The 17228-nt window shown below is 39.1% G+C and overlaps 1 protein-coding gene across 2 annotated transcripts in view; it reads left to right on the forward strand.

Moving 5' to 3' along the window:
* The window catches only part of gtf3c2 (general transcription factor IIIC, polypeptide 2, beta), a 31759-nt gene extending 14536 nt beyond the window's left edge, over nucleotides 1-17223 (forward strand). The window contains exons 12-20 of one of the 2 annotated variants that reach the window (XM_042215092.1): nucleotides 2536-2567; nucleotides 2701-2830; nucleotides 3009-3153; nucleotides 6439-6600; nucleotides 7978-8056; nucleotides 8986-9114; nucleotides 9333-9590; nucleotides 9782-9889; nucleotides 10703-17223. In XM_042215092.1, coding sequence (XP_042071026.1) covers nucleotides 2536-2567; nucleotides 2701-2830; nucleotides 3009-3153; nucleotides 6439-6600; nucleotides 7978-8056; nucleotides 8986-9114; nucleotides 9333-9590; nucleotides 9782-9889; nucleotides 10703-10885 — 1226 coding nt within the window. In that variant the 3' untranslated portion in view covers nucleotides 10886-17223. The remainder of the gene's footprint in view (nucleotides 1-2535; nucleotides 2568-2700; nucleotides 2831-3008; nucleotides 3154-6438; nucleotides 6601-7977; nucleotides 8057-8985; nucleotides 9115-9332; nucleotides 9591-9781; nucleotides 9890-10702) is intronic. The other variant, XM_005949384.3, reaches the window with a different exon arrangement.
* Nucleotides 17224-17228: the final 5 nt, after the last annotated feature.

Consider the following 17228-nt stretch of genomic DNA (forward strand, 5'->3'; position numbering starts at 1 on the left):
GGATCTTGAGGAGGAAATTATGTGATAATTATAAAGCTAAGTATGTGAAAATGTTGATTAAGAAAAGGGAAAAAACTGATACAGTCTAATCATCCACCATATGGGAATATCTGTCGTCACAGCTCATTATAATACTTTCTCTTTTTGCAACATTAGTAACTCTGAAGTTTGTGTTAAAACAAATGACGGCAGCTATTTAACTGTGTAGAACTGACTGGGATTCAAAAGATCTGAGCCTTAGAGATAAGGTAAGGGGCTGCTGGTCAGTCTGAGCAGCTGACTAGGATACCTGCTTTGGTGTTTTGGGCATGTTTAACAAAAAGGACACCCCGGAGGTACCCCCAGGTCACGGTAGCCTTGGAATTATAGAAGGAAAATCTATAGTTAGTTAGAGGGAGGTCAGGACATTTCTGGTGGTACAGCTACTCCTGCGATCCAGACTTTAAACTGCAGAAAATGAAGGAATGAATTATTCACAACATTAAAACTGTTCACAAGAAAAGTGAGTAAACACTGCTGCATGCCGAGCTGGTAGAAGGCTGCACAATGTGAGGTTGTTTTAATGTGACTGATGTGATTTTCACAATTATAGAGAGCAAATTATGTCCCTGAAGGTTAAAACTTATCACCCTCACGCTGTCAGACCAGCCTTCTCAAACTTCTGCTACACCCTAGTCAGTCATATGACATCATATTGAATAACCACTCACTGATGATCTGGAGGGCCAAAAGAACAAGAGTTGATTTACAACAAGGTTTATATAAAATATTATTGTGTATTTTTCTGAGGCAGAGGTGTGGTGATGGAGGGAGTGGAACAGCGAAGAAGACACTATTAATCTAAACTCTCAGTAATCTAAACTGGAGGAGGAGAGAAAATTAATGATCTGGAAAAGTCTGACACCGTGTTTCTGTTTTTCGCTTTTAAACACAGCGACTGCCTAAACACAGATAGGAGAGTTTCTGCCAAACTAAATATCCAGTCATTTCGTAAAGTTTATCCGTTATCTGTTTGGGTCTTATAAATGTGCAAATCCTCTTGACTCTAAGATATATTTTTTCCACCTTTAGGGTTACTTAAGGGTGGTGTGATGGTTAGCAGTATAGTCTCACAGTAACAAGGTCCTGGGTTTGAGTTGAGTCTGTGGCGGAAGTTTGTATGTTCTACCATAGTTAAAAAAAACACCTATGTGGTGTTAATAGGTGATGGCCGTAGCATCTTTCTGTATTAGTCCTGTGACTGAGCGTACCTTGCCTCTCGTCCTATGATAGCAGTGAAAGGCTTCATCAGCCCTCTTACATCCTTGAATTGAATACAAAACCTTCTGTCTGTACTTCTAGTTATGTCAGGATTCCTGTTAATCTGTATGAAAAGCTAGCTAACAAGCTAAAGGTACATTACCAACACTAAATATGCTGGCACGTAGTATAGCAAAAACATGGTGAGGGTAAAAATTTGCTGCTTTTGTACTCCTGCTACACCTCTCAGTGAACTCTTTATAACAGAGTCAATTCCTTTTGCTCATACTGTATATAGCCTGTAGCCTTTTATGCATGTAAAATATCATTTGGCATTGCTCTATGATAATGGTGAGATTTGCATTCAAAGGGCCATATTTACTATGTGGGACAAAATTGCAACATGCAGTGATGGGAAAGTTCTGCAGGTGATGTACCGTCAATGTGCTAATTTATAAACTGAAACGCATCATTTCAATAATGGCCAACACAATCTGCCAAGAGTGGGCTTCCACTAGTAATGCACTCAGTCTGTTAACATCTCTCTCAGTCAGTCCAAATAAATTAAAGCTCCTAGCAGCAACTGTAACAGCAGCATTGTGCACAAAATAAAAAAAAGGAAAGAAAAAGCTTACAATTAATTTAAATATTTTTAACCCTCTGAAAGGGAAAGTCCTGCAAATGCACAGTGCAATAATGAGAGCCAAACGGCAGTAACCACGCCTACACCTTTCAGTTAATACTACGACTCTTTGGTAAATCCTGACAGAGACGTTTTTAATACCTAAAGAGGGTTTTATTCTGGCATAGCTTGTTAGAAAATCTGTCCCAAAATGTCAGAATATTAACACGTTAGAAATGGGCTTCTTGACATGTAACATCACAGCTCTGCAGCTGAGCTTTAATTACATCTGACACTAAGTGAACGCGTCTCAGATTGAAGACAGCCGAGTCAGGGCCGTCGATGTTTAGCTGAGCCTGTTATTCTCACTGCTTACAGAAAAATCTTCAAGGGACATCCAGCACTACATTCATGCTCACTGTGTGAATTTCTGTAGTTTTCATGTTATTGTCATCAGTAAACCATTACTGTAGCTGTCAGGGTTCATTTCAGATAGCAGAGTGGAACTTTGAGTTGGGTTACATGACAGAAATATGATGGGTCCATGTACAGTAAAGGTACATGCTACCTGTGCATCAAAGTGAATCATTTGTTTTAAAAAATGAAACTTTTTAAAAACAGTTAGCAAAAAATCTCTGGGTATTAAAGAAATGGATTTTTATGTGTTTTCACAGGTAAAGGCATTGAAACACCTCAAGTATACAAGGTAGGAACCTGTTAAAATACATTTACACTGTCTTTTTTCATTGATGCTCATAATGTCACAGCCCTGTCGATGTTGTGTATCTACCATTAGGTTGAAACAGGACATAAATGAAAATGACCTTTGTTTTCTGCAGGTTAAAGGAGTGGTGACATTGAAGCTGGGCGCCTTCAAAGCCCCTCACCATGAAATGAGCGGGCTCGTCCTGTCTATGGATTGGCTTCCTGACAAACCACACAATATAATGGCTATTGGATTCTATGATGGTATGAATTGATTTCTTGCAGATGTTCTTGATTAACTAGTTGTCTGTTTGAGAGAATAAACAAAGGAGCAGTCCTGAGCTGATCTGATTCAACTATGAGTCAAGATTATGGATTAAAGAACTGTTTTATGCCAGTAGTTTCACTTTTCCGCTTGTTCTCTCCTCAACTCTCTCTCCAGGTGTAGTAGGTCTTTGGGATCTGACAGCGAAGTCTGCGCTGTTGCGTGTGCGAGAGTCAGACAGGTCGCTGAGTCTGCTGCCCTACAGATGCATCCTTGCTCACAACAATGGAGTCCGGTCCCTGGCCTTCTGTCCTGCCTCCAGGTGAGCGTAATAATCAAAACTCTCTCTGGATCAAAATAAAACACTGTGACTTCAAAATCAAGATTTTAATCTGTCATGCCTCTATGTCGTATGCATTTTATTAAATTTTGATAGCTGAACAGTTCATGCTTATGAGGACGAGAGGGTGGAGTACTAAGTTGTCAGGTGACATGCTTGCTTAAAAACTATATCCAAGAATAAACTGTTGAGGTTACAAGCTAGACCCTGGACAGGTTACCAGTCTATCACAGAGTTAGTTCATAGAGACAGACAGCTGTTCACACCTACAGTAAATTTACAATCATCATGTATGTACCGACTCACTCCTGGTGGCTGATTGGTGGGGCCTAGCGCCCAGCTGGGCCCCTTCCAAGGGGTGTGGTGCCCTCAGGCCTCTCTGGCACAGCTGGCTGCCGGCACGTCACTGCAACCCCCTCTGGCCTCTGCTCCGTGGCTGCTGGGTGACCTCTCGTTTGGGGCTCTCCTCAGCTCTTCCCAGGAGGGTGGCACGGTTGCCCCTGTGGTGGTTCTCCTTGGGTCCTCGTATTCTGGGGCCTCTGGATGTCTGGGGCCTGTAACTCCGCCATACCTGCTTCATGCCCTGGGGGGCGGAGCTATGACTCTCCACACTCCCTAGCAGATCGTTACATGGAGAAACCTTTTGAATACAAGTGTGCTGATCCACACAGGTGTGCACACATGCAGACTCCACACAGAAAGGGTCCAGCTGGCCACTGGATTTGAACCTAGGACCTTCATGCTATGAGGTGACCAGCTTCCACACCAAATATACATATTGCATAATGCAAAGGCTCCAGCAGCACAAACATGGCAGACAAATCCAGTAGATGTCAAGATGCCAGCTACAGCTGTCAGTCGAAGTAAACACACGTCTAACTTTAAGTCTTGCCTGTATCCAGTTAGACAATTAATTCAGAAAAGCTGTACTTTTACTGTAAAAGGAGAAATTATCTCTGAAGGAAATAAATACATTATTTCAGACTGGGCTGTAAATTTGAATGCTGTAAACAGGAGTCTGTGGGAACTGACTCACTTTTTGAGGCAGCGTCACATGGCAAGGGACTGCAGTGTTTTAGCACCTTCACATTGGCCTTATTTTCAGCTTTAAAGGTCACTGCTTGTGTAACAGTACAATAGAATTTCAAAGCTCAGTAAAACTTAAAGAAAATACTGCAGTCACCCAGTGATCCCATCTTTGTGTCTTTATTTCATCAGTTTTTCCTTCATCTACTTTACTCTGGTAGTTGTTATTCGCAGCCAATTAAAAAGGCGATTTGTTGGCGCCTCTGGTACTCGGAGCTAAAGGCGAGACGATAAATTTTGAACGCACAGAGTTGCAGTAGAGCCCTCCCTTTATTGTATTCAGGCACTAATTCAGAATGTAGGGTACAAGGCCGGGCAAGCAGCCACGTCCTTATCACCACTCAGACAAGGCAACCTGACTTAGCTCTATGCAAGTCAACATGCGCTGACCTTCAGGCTGCAGCCTTGCTGAGGTCTCACTGCCTGGTGTGATTTTCCATTCATATCTAAAGTTCACTCTCCCTGCTTGGAATAGTTAACTGACTCAAAAACTTCAAGTGTTCATAGAGGACATTTTGTGCTGTTTTTTCATGTCACCAATATTTATTCTTCATATCTTATAACAAATAAACACCCAGAAATAGGCAAGCTGCAGGTATGCAACTGGCTCTCTGAAAGGTATGTAAAGTTACATAAACCTGACGCTTGAATGTTTACAGGTTCTAGATGATAATGGGCTTATGTGAGAATCGTTCATGTGGATTTTAAGAATTAGTTTTGTTTGATTTCTTAGTTTCTGGCTTTTATTTATCTTTAACATGTTATCTGAGGGACTGCACTGTGTAAGCTGGATCTTCTTATAGTATGTATACCAACATAATCACTTAACCAAATTAACTAAAGCACAGGTGGAAATAATTCAGATGAACTGCTCGCAACTTTCTTGATGTGAGTAAACTTTAAATGCTCGATACAGAAGTGAAAACGGGATGGCCAATTTAAAAAATAATAAAATGTCATAGCTAAGGATTTGACTTTAGCCCCATTACGGACTGTGTCTCCTGAAATCATTTTTCTGTGCTCTGTTAGTCAGCTGGTGTATGTGCAGATAGGAGTGAGCTGGAGAGGTTATTGAAATCACCTGTGTCTAATACGAGTATTCACAGATATACACTGCAAGTCAGTATCGGGGATGAAGCAGAATTGGTTTTTCATTAAAAACTGTCCAGAATGTCATTTTTCCCACTAACAGGTCAGTGTGAGGTCATCAGCATCATCTCCTTCTAAACCCATCCAGCCCTGCCGACTCACCTAAAGCATGATTAATATGGCTTATATTGTGGCGTGATGTAAAAGCTTTCACAGAGGATTTTCTGCCTTGTCATGGATTTTGCTTTTTTGAAGAACTGCCAAATAACATTTTGTAAATGTGTATTTAACCTCAGATCAGAATTTGAGATAATGGTAACAATGGTTTCAAACACATGGTCCTGCTAAAGCCCATTTTGTGGGGCTGTGACCTCTTAAAACAAACTAATGACCCATTTTAGTCAACACTGCTTTAAAACAGCTGGCAAATACAAGTAGTCAGATGTAATGATTGAGGTAATTAGTATTTCCATTAAAACTACAACTGCAGCCTTCATTTGAGCAGATGTGAACCTAATTTGATAGCAGCCAGTTTTCCTCCACTTTTTAAACTATTTTCTTCATTTCTGAACCACAGACTTTAGTTTTCTCTAAAGATAAAACTAAAGTTGGATTAAAGGTTGATAAATGATCAAGATTAATCCCACAGAGAGAGAAAAAGCTCCTGGCTGGCAGCAGAGAGACTCTGAGGACGCGTATCTTGTCTGGATCACTGCTTTTTAATTACACAGTCATGCTGAAAAAGATCAAATCTCCCCTCTCTTTGTCTTTGCTCTGGTTTTTAACACCTTTGTATTTTCTTTTTCTCTCACTGCAAAGTCTTTTTTCTCCTTTGTCATCGCATTCATAAAGCATTTTTTGTCTTACAAAAGAAATCCGACTGTATCGATTGTTCTGCCTTCATTTGTTTTATGGCAGACGCCGCTGTCAGATTTGATCAATGTAAAGAGAATAATGACTTTCACTTCAAGCACTGCATCACATTTAAATCCCTGTGTTCAGCCTATTTATATTTTCCACCAACAGAACATCCTGGTCTGTTTTCCCATCGTCAACATGTCTTTAACTTTTCATTTGTTTTTTGTCTTCTAGATACCTGTTGGTGACGACAGGTGACGACCGCTTCGTGAAGACATGGGATCTGAGGAGGCTCTATGATCCCATCACGGTTCAGAAACGCTGTCTGGCCAATGAAATCAACTGGCCACTGAATGCACCGGGGGTTTTGATGGCCCAGGACAACGGCACCGTGGTGTAAGAAAGCTTGTCTCTGTTTCTTTGTTACAACTTTGCATCTGACTCACTTACATTGTATCTCTGGTATTTGCCTCTAAGGTTTGAAAGATATGTTGGACAGTTGTAAACCAAAATGAACAAATACTAGAGAGTTAGTGAGTCCAACATTAAAGCATGGAGGCAGTCTAGCCACAAGTCTATCAATACAGTGCTATATGTATTTAATCATGCTCAGAAAAGAGACAGTATGTTGAAGCAGTGGACTCCAGGGTGAACCAAAGCCAAATCCCTGACCTCTGTCTTTGTTAGGGACACATTAGCATTTACACTAGAGAACATCCACGATCAGACCCCAGAGCTCTTTGGGAAATCAAATCAAAATTTGTCTCAATCACTGTTCACTTGGGTTCTAGATTCCTAAGGTGCACTTTAAAATAAAAAGACTACAAAAGTACTGGGAAAGGAATTCTTTGACAGCTAATGGAAACGAAAATTGTCACAATAAGAACCAAAACAATCACTGATAATGAAATGAATAGCAATTCTTTCTCGTGAATGAAAATATCAGAGTTTATTTTTTCCCTTGAGCTTCTTCACAATCGCTTCTTCAAATTCAGAAGGAATCTGAAGAGTAGGATCCACAGCTGCTGGCACATCCCTCAGGTACTCAGCCTCTCCTGAGAGTTTCACCTGGTCAGCAAATGGTAAATGGCCTGTATTTGTATAGCGCTTTACTTAGTCCCTAAGGACCCCAAAGCACTTTACACTACATTCAGTCATCCACCCATTCACACACACATTCACACACTGGTGATGGCCAGCTACATTGTAGCCACAGCTGCCCTGTGGCGCACTGACAGAGGCGAGAGTGTGGGAGCTGGTTTGGTGCTGGGTTCATGTACGCTCTTTTAGCTCATGGGACTAACTGTGTCAGCCCTAACCTAAAAGTCACCACATGAAACTCCTATTTACAGAAGTCTTTCCACTGTATCAGTGTCCTAACTGAGTTTCATTGGGCATACTCACTTGTGATTTTTGTGTCCCAAAAAGTTAAAGTGTGGAAAACAGCCAGCACCTTCCAAAGATTATGAACTTCAGGTTACAGCTTTGTAAATTCTGTAGTAGAAACAGTCTGGAAGATGAACAGAGTGGCTGCATTTAGCATTGAAAACAAAAATTCAGCATCAAAGGTAATATCGTAGTTCATCCTTACTTTTCAGAGTGATTCAAACTCCGAAGGTAGTGGAGCTTACACTAACCATAGTGTGACCTTCCTGCCTCCTAACAAGCTCCACATCCCCACTTCTCCTCTGCGATCTGTCAACATATGCAGTCTTGAAGTAAGAATAAAAAAAGTCATTATGACTCGTTCTTTCTCTCTTTTTTTTAATTTAGGAAAGGTTCACAAGGAGTCCATTACATCGACCATCACATGCGCTCGCTCTTTGCACTTCCCCGGTCCGGCACTGTGTGGGTGAGTGTAGCTGTTGTAATCTTCCATTCTTCAGTCATCAGCATCCCATAATTCAGTCACAGAGCACAAAATAAAATAGCTTTGAACTTCAGGAAACCTTTAAATCAGGGGCACGACGGTCATTTTCGAGACGATGAAGAAAGTTTGAGGATGTTAATATTATTCAATATATATGGATAAAAGGTAGTTAAGGCCAACGCAGACTTCTGGAGTATAAAGGTATTCCATAGTTTTGTTACTGTCAGAAATTCCTCTCAAAGGTCAAATCCAAGTCTTGCATTTCACTCGTCTTTGCTGACACTGCAGCCAGTTTTTTCCTCCTGAGGATGTGAATCTTTCGAAGTTTTTCTGGTAGGTTTCAGAGTTTTTTTTCCAAGCGTCAGGACATTTTGCCTTCGTTTGGAACCGTCTCCAGCAGTGGATTAGTCCACGTTTTTTTCTTAAGTGAGTATTTATGGGAGAAGAGTTGCCCTCTAGTATTAAATTGATTTAAAATAAACTACAGTCCGTGTTTTATTGTGATTAATGAACACGTCCCCCATCACAACAGTGTGGTGTTAAATAGTTTAGGCCAGGCGTAGAGCGAGGTGGCATTGAGCAATAGGAAAGGTATAGGATGTGTCAGTTATGGATTCAAAACAGTATTTTATCATTTTGTTGATGATGAGGAAAATAAAGACTGCTACCTTCTTTTACCCTTTCTAATCATTGAAAACCTCCTTTTGCTGCAGTGTTTTGGGTTTAATTGTGTGTGAGTGGAAAAAAACTACTGGAACTGATACATTTGAGGCTAGTTGTGCTTCTGTAATTAGTCTCATTACTCAAACTATCCCTGAGTGTCTGAAATTTGCTCTAAGTTACTGAGAGAAACTTTTTTTCCTTAGCAGTGCTGTGTGATTTAATATTTCATTTTCTATGCGTCCCTGCAGTCTCTGTCATACACCGAGTGGATTAACAGTCTGGTGACTGCAGACAGCTTCGGAGAGGTGATTTTCTCTCTGTTACCTCAGATCAGCTACGTTGCTCCTTACATCAAACGCACAATAGAGAGACGATTTGTAAGTTTACTTTTCCTTTACTTTTATCGCTCTTTATTTTTCCCTATGTTTACTTCAAAAATATCATTTTACATTATATCAGATGTCATATAAAATTGGTAGTGTTCATAGAAAATAAGACAAAGAACATGAATTGAACATGTGGCCAGTTGCAGTGAAAGAATTGCTCAGATTTAGAGACAAGCTAACGGTCCATTTTATTAACCTGTTCCCTTCAGCCCATCTACTTCACATCTATGGTGCCTTATGATGCAACGGAGAGAGAAAAACAAGAAATGGGAGGAGAGGAAGAGGAAGGAAACGCAGTTGAAGAGCAGCAGGGAGAAGAGACAGAAGAACCAGATGCTACACAGGAAGCAGGAAATGAGAACGACAGTGAAGGAGGAAGAGTTGGACGAAAATGTCCTCCGCTGAAATTCCAGACCTACAAAGAGGCTGCAAAGAAATACTGCCTCCACTATACAGATTTTGATTTTGTGGGTTAATTTTTATCTTCATTTGGTTTCATTGTTTTTTATTAAACAGATATTTATTTAAAAAGTAAGGAATGTTCAAGTAATATATGTAGGCCAAAGACAAACTGGAGAAAAAGGCTATAGTAGAATAGAGAACGAAATGAGAGGAAGACCACACTGACACTGTAATAATCATTCACTCTGACTTTCAGCGGACCACTGCAGGAAGCGAGAGGCGAGCTGTGTGGAAACGCATGAAAGACACAGAAGTGAAGGCAAAGATCATCCTGGATGACATGCCTTTGTCTGCTCTATATAAGGTATCTGAAACACACACACACAGGGCGGGTATCATCAGACTCCGGCTGTAGTGTAACACAAAGAGAAAAAGCAGGAAAAGATAAACAGTACAATGAGAGGAAATGGAGGTGAGATCTGTAAGAATAGCCTCTTCCTCCTCCCTCTTCTGCCTCCTCCTCTGATGGGCAGCTATAAAGGGGCTGAATGTAATGATGTGTTAAATGAGAAAAATGTCACCCTCAGTGGAAGGAGGGAGGGGGAGATGGAAAGCAGCCATTTGAGGATTTGATGTGTTTAATTTTAAGAGAGGCAGAGTGGAGGGTGTCGCTGTGCCCTCTGGGATGAAATGATGGACGGAGACTTCTTGGGACAGGCTCCAAAACAAAATGGGAAAGGTTTTTGACTGGCTCTTTGTCTGAGAGGGATAAATGGATTAGAAAGAGGAGGATGGCAACTTGGGAAGGAGAAGTGAAAAAAAATAGGGAGGCGTGCACCAGGAGGATTTATAGTGATGAGTGGGGTGGATAAGCGTCTGTAAAGAAATCAGGGGGAAGTGATGATATTGACTCAGAGCTACAGCTGCGTCATTCACTGTGGACAGAGAAAACAAGAAATTAGCCTATAAATAAAAACCACTGTCACCTTAGTAGAACACAAAGAAAGCTGTTTGTATTAAATGTGGAGTCCCTCAGGGATCCACACTTGGTCCTCTGCTTTTCTGCCTGTAAATAATGCCAGTATCTGCTCTTCTGTAAATTGACCTCTGATGTTCAGTTGCTGGTTTAAGAGCACAGACGAGAAATATTCTCAGCTGTCTTTTCTCATTTCTTCAGGTTCGTTTCAACCCAAACATGAGCTGCCACGACTGGGTTGCATCCGGGGGTCAGACTGGACTGGTTAGATTTAACTGTGTAAGGGCTCTGATGAACTCTCATCTGAAGAAGATGATTGGTGAGAGTCAGGCCCAGTTCAACACTCTGTACTCGCCGGGCCAAGCGGTGACAGAGCAGCTATAGCAGGAGTTTAACTTTGCTACGGTGGGTTGTACTCCCTCAAGAGACAGTCAAAAAAGTGACCTCTGAAACACGCAGCTGTGAATAATGAAAATATGTATGAATATTACGTTTTCATTCTTATACATTTGTATATGTTGAAAATCAGTCAACGAAAACTAATGACATCAAGCCATGAAGGTACTACAGGTTTAATTGGTCCAGGTTTTGAAGCATCTAGACATGGCTAGATATATCCAAATTGTCTGAATGTCACTCCGTACATAATGAAGTTCAACTTTAAATTGACATAATTACAGTATGCAAGCTAACAAAAGTAAAACTCTCTCATGACCAGTTTAGGGGCTTTTCTTTTGATCTCTGTTCATCGTTCACCCTGATAAACTGAAGCAAGACTTTCTCTCTGCAAACCAAACCCAACCAGAATCTGTTGAATTCAAAGCCATTTAATTTTTCCTGGCAATTAAATGTTTCCATGTTTTCCATTTTCTTCTTATCAAATTATAATAAAAGTCCTAATAATGACAGTTCTGTTCTCTACATCAGAAAAACTGCAGCAGTTGACAGTTAAGTGCCTTTCGTAACCCTCACTCACACAGGCCTAGATGAAATGTGTGTCCGCCACCTGGTTGGAGAGTGGTTGTTTGCACATGAATTTGGTTGCAAAGAGGATCACGGTGCTGCAACAAAAACCTTCTGGTGATTGATTTGGTCGTTTTGATTACATTACAACAGTTGCCCATAGTTTACATGGAAGACGCCAGATTGTCTGCAAACACTTTCAAAATGTTCTCCAAGCAACATTGAAACTGAAAAGCGCGACACGTGGAGAATGCTCACCTTCAAAGTAAAAGTTGGACCTTTTACAACCTGTTAGTTACAGCAGGAAAGCGCAACCTTTTCTTTGAAGGCACATGTTCTCAGTGCGACGGAGAGCTGAAAGACGTTTAAAACGTTATTTTTTTAAAAGTGAGGATGCCGTTGTTTTCCAAAGAATTGGTGCGTCATGCCAATATTTCTTAGGCTTACTAGCAAGAGTGTTCTGGAACTTCATAAGTAATTTCATTAGTTAAACCCACTGGTGTTTGTAATATTTCCAGACTTTCTCACGCGTTGTTTAAGTTGTGACTTTGTTTTTAGAGAGGGGTTTTTTTTGTGCATTCCCTCATTTTGTTATCAGCCTCTCACGTTATCGGTAGCAGGCTGGGAGCTAATTTTGGCTGCGTTTGTTTGTTCAAACAACTCAGGCTCTAATTAGGGAAAATACTTGAATTTTTTGTATCAACAGGATATAACACTTAGAAATGTTAAATCTTTTTCTTACCTGGTGTACATTTTCCTGTTGTTGTTTTTCTCCAACTTTATTTATTTTTAACTGTCTACAAGAAAATAATAGTGAGGTGTAATTAATTACTGGCATCACTTTTTTTTAAAGACACATTTCCCTCTGAGTTAAATTAGGGGTTTTAAAGTGTGCTTCATTTTTTGATTAATTATAAATTTTAGTGACAGTTTCACAATAATATTTCATTATAGTGTTGTCAGCCGTGGCCATATTTCATTACTGACAAAATTATCTTTAACTTATTCATAAAAGCATCGAAATGTTCTTCTCCCTGCTCACTTTTGCTATTTTTGAAATGTTACATATAATAAATTTTATAATAAAGCAAGACCGTGGCTCCAGTCTTTATTTACATCTAGATTTCCTGTTAAACTTTTAAACTAAAATAATCCAGCTTCTTTCCATCATCAGCAGTCTTTTATTTCACTTTACAAAAACTGTTGCCACACATAAAAATGAAATATCAAACATCACACATGTGACAAGTGGATCGTATGTGACATCACAACACAGACAAATAGGACTTTTTGGGAACCACTTTTTGTACATGGAAGATAGATGTATTTACACATGTACACACAAAATCACATTATTTGACCTATTTACAACAGTTACACAAATTCTAATTGTCACAAATGGCAACGGCACAATAACAGAGCATTCTCAGACATTAGATGTTCAGAGTGAACAAACAGGAAATGTTTTTCCTTTATTTTATTTTTTCTTGGAATGAAATAAACTTTATAAAGCTTCAATTGTAACAGTAGAGCCCGTGTAGGAGAACTGCATGTATATCAAAACCAGTGCAGTAAAATGCATTGGTCTTTATTATATTTACTTTGTTTTAACCTAAAATCTGTAGGTGTTGGGTCCTTTATATATTCTCATTTTATAATTTCTAAAAGGAAAAAAATATATAGGATCTCTAAAAATTGGTGAAAATATAGAATTTTAAAGAAGATTTTATTCTTTGATTGAATCTCCACATGGTGCGTCTACATATTCTGACTGGCAGTTGAACAAGAAACTACTTACAGTACATGATATTGAATAACAGCTAACAACCATGCAAGCTCTTGGATCAGAATGGACGTGAATTCGGCAATTTCAATGCATAATTGTCCTTTAATTTAAAGCAGCAGTCAACAGTAACACTTGATAGCAGCTGGGAAGCATTACAGGCATGTTGGCGGACTCATTGGCTTTTTTATGGGTGTAAAATAGCTTTTTTTTATTATTATATTTTCTCAACCTGAAAGAAAATACAAACTAAAATCTCCATAAAACATGCTGTGGGTGTTTGCGGATCTAAGACAGTGAATTTTTATAATGTTGAAGATACCCAGCTCCACCATCACCTCAAAATGTTTTAGAATGAAACAACCAGAGAGCAAGTCCCAAGGTGATGCCCTCTAAAATTTCCGGTTTGGTCATAAAATAGCTTAACCTCTCATGCCAAAGGAGGGAGGCACTTAATTGATAATCACCATAATCATGTTGCTCTAAGACTTAATTTACATATTCATTGTCCCCAGAGGATTAGATCTAATAGAAAAAAAGAAAAATTATGGTGAATTTACACGTAAATCACACCAAAAGCAATGGATACATTAAAATAGTGGACATTTTCCATTAAAATGCTGTGTATTTTTTATGTAAATATATATAATTGTAAGTCTAAGTGCTCGGTTCTAAGTGCCATCTTCAGTGTAACTAATGACCTCGCTGTGAAGCGTGCTGTGGATATTCATGGTCCCCAGAGGATGTCTCAGTTAAACTTTGATTGTGATGATTGCATTATCCCTTCTCCCAGTGCCATCACCAGCTCAGATTTTCTGCACTGTGCAAAATGAACTAGTACAAACCAATTTAATGGAGAGCTTGCTATGAAAATGTCCCCATTCCTGCTCCCCAGAGGAGGTATCTTTACATTTTTCTTTATAAATTATCCAGTTTGTCTTTTTGTGACCCTTTAGGCCAAATTATAACTTTTGAAAAGATTGGTGTGAAACTTCCTGTGGATATTCATGGTCCCCAGTGGACAATGTGATTACAGCCCATTCTTAAAACTATCATCAGCCCAAACTTTCTGCTTGCTAGCTTGTTCTTGTCCTCTAAGCACCCCAACAGCTACATCATGATTTTGAACACAAACAAAACAAACTGTTGGCCAGATTGATGTAAATTTAGTGGGAGTGGGGTGGAGGGGGGGTCCTCTGCATTCATTCTGTGATTGTTTTTAGTTAAAGTACAGTATATGAGCACTACACTATATGAGCAAATGTACTGGACCACACCTCTTAATCTTTAAATAGAGGTGTTTTCAGTCCTATTGCCACAAACTTATCACATCAAGCATCTAAACCATGCGGCCTGCCTTTGTAAACATTTGTGAAAGAATGGGTCACTTTAAAGAGCCCAATGAATCTGAACACAGTACAGTGATAGGATCCACAGCAACAAGGTATTTCATGAAATTTCTCCCTCCTAGAAATTATATGATCAGCTGCAAGTGGCGCAGCTCCTGTAGGTGTGGTGTGTAGGTGTCCCATTACTTGTGTTCATATAGTTTTTCTTGTCTTCATATTTCTGTGTTTCTCTGTAGTAGACTGACCGACAGTCACTTTAAACAAACTGGACCCTGGACTAATCTCTTGGGCTTCTTGGTCTATGTTCAGTAATCTGTCCACAATTCTGGTGAAAGTTAACAAAATGTTTAGGTCTCTAGGCCCAGTCTCTTATTTGGAATGCCTTTTGAATTTTTCCTAGCTCTTTGGGATTGGTTGGATCCCAGTACAAAAAATAAGCATTGCCTTCTTCTGTGGTCAAAAACAAAGCAAAACAAAAATATAACAGATTTGTGTCAGATATGCATAAAGTCATAGCCCAGTCTATAAAAAGGTAAGAGGAAGCTGATGCTTCATGACTTGCAAAACATGAATGAATGGAGAGCAGATGGATTGATGAAAGCCCAGGAAATGGAGAAACATACAGTAGATGGATGTCTGCAGGAAGAATGAGAGAGAGATGAGATAGATGACAGCAGCTGAAACTAATCATCCGGCTCCAGAACTAAATCATTTTTGCCCTCAGACCCAAATGTCCACTCAGATCTGACAGTGGAGGTAGGTGAATGCTTTTTCAGTCTGACACTTCCCGTTCATTTTCCTTCTGCTCAATCCATATCGATACTCTGCCCACCATTATATAAACAGCTCTGAGCTACACATGCAACACAGATTTGATCGTGTCTGTTTTTAAAGGTCATTTTGGAAAGCTAATCGTGATTCTGAAACTCGTTGTTGTCAAAGTGCTTATCAATCATGAGAAGGAACACGTTTCCCTTTGTTTGGTGGAAACATGAATACGTCTTTATGTATTTTCTAAAGTGAAAACAAAAATGTGAACTTATATGCGAGTTTATTACTGAAGAGCTGCACACATTTTGCATGTGACACATTTAGTGCCACATGCCTCCAACATTTTTAAGGATGAACATTGTTCTTTAACAATTTAATTGTTATGTCCTTTCCTGTTTGTGTCTCATGACGTCCCTGTGGTCTTTAGTAACAGCACAATGTGGTCTGTGGTGACCAAGAGTACAGACAAAATTAAAAGATTTTTAAAGAGTCATTCTTATTCTTACTCATAAGACAGCATGTTACAGGTACTTGAAACGTGCACAAAGAAACGTCAGAAATCAATCATCTGTGAGCTTTTTAACACTTTAGCACTAAAAATATGTTATGCTTGCAAGCCTTGCATAGAGATGACTACACTATAGTGGGTCTGGTAGAGCTGATACAACAAATGTGTCTGTAGTAGAGTTTCATCAGGTGCTCCATATTAACATCTGCAGCAGATGATATAGCTTATGCCTCTTATTTATTACCTTATGTTCTTGTTACAGAGTAAAGCTGATGTTCATAAATTAATTGGAAACATTTAATTAATAGCCCAGAAGATAAACTGAAAATTACTTTGGACAAACATCTGCACAGATGCCTTTTATCACGTCAGCAAAATCAATCTCCTGTGGTGCTTTAAAAGTGTTTTTAATTATTTTTTAGCAATTTGAAGAAGACTTTGAGGAGACTGTTCCTGTTTTGTGGAACTTAACTTACACTAATTTCACAGTTGATTGAATTAAAGTGTTTGAGTGATTCAGCATCTTTTTGAAAGAAGAAGGGATTTTACTACAATTACTGCCTTTCAATTGTAGAAGACAACTATAAAAAATACTTGCAAAATTAAAAACGTGCAATTCATCACCCTTCACAATGGCTTAATTTTTTTAAGTCATCTTATCATTTAAAATGAGTAAGAAAGTTGCATTAATCAAGAAGTGGCTGAAAAAAAAATATTTTCAGAAAATTCCTCAGATTTATTTATTTCTTTGTTGTTCAAATGTCTGACATGGGCATCCTTCCTTCTGACCAGCAGAGGGCGACTCCTTGAGTTTCAATGAGGCTTCTGGTTGTACAGAACTCAGTGGAACAAAGAAGCGTCACCTCTCTTAAGTCAGGACCTCAATAAACACTTTCTTTGAACGTCTATTGTCTCATTATCGAGTAACACTTCTTATGTAATGCAACATAATATTAACTTTGTAAACTGTGCTAATTATTAGATTCACAAAGGAAGGATTTACCTTACTGTAGGAATAGCTATAAGCCTAATCACTGTATGTGCTCATTTATTTGGCAGTGTTTTCTATTTACTTACATTAAGCCTGAAATGAAACACGCTGAGGCGCAAGTAAAACAGAACTATTATTTTTTTTAAAAGAAACAAATAAAAACTTAATACACAGTGACATCAATAAATAATGTCACTGTGTCTTTAAGGTGTTTTAATACAGAATTTATGGTAAAGTATAACTCATAACTTCTGAATTTTAGCTGGTATGACTGTTCTTAACTTAAAATAGGGTGTCTGATGGAGAACAATTACTATTATTGATCATTTCTATGGATCACTTGTATCTATTTTCAACCTAAT

Source organism: Haplochromis burtoni, unplaced genomic scaffold (assembly GCF_018398535.1).
Source record: "Haplochromis burtoni strain Fernald_Lab_line unplaced genomic scaffold, NCSU_Asbu1 Contig_658, whole genome shotgun sequence".
NCBI lineage: Eukaryota > Metazoa > Chordata > Actinopteri > Cichliformes > Cichlidae > Haplochromis > Haplochromis burtoni.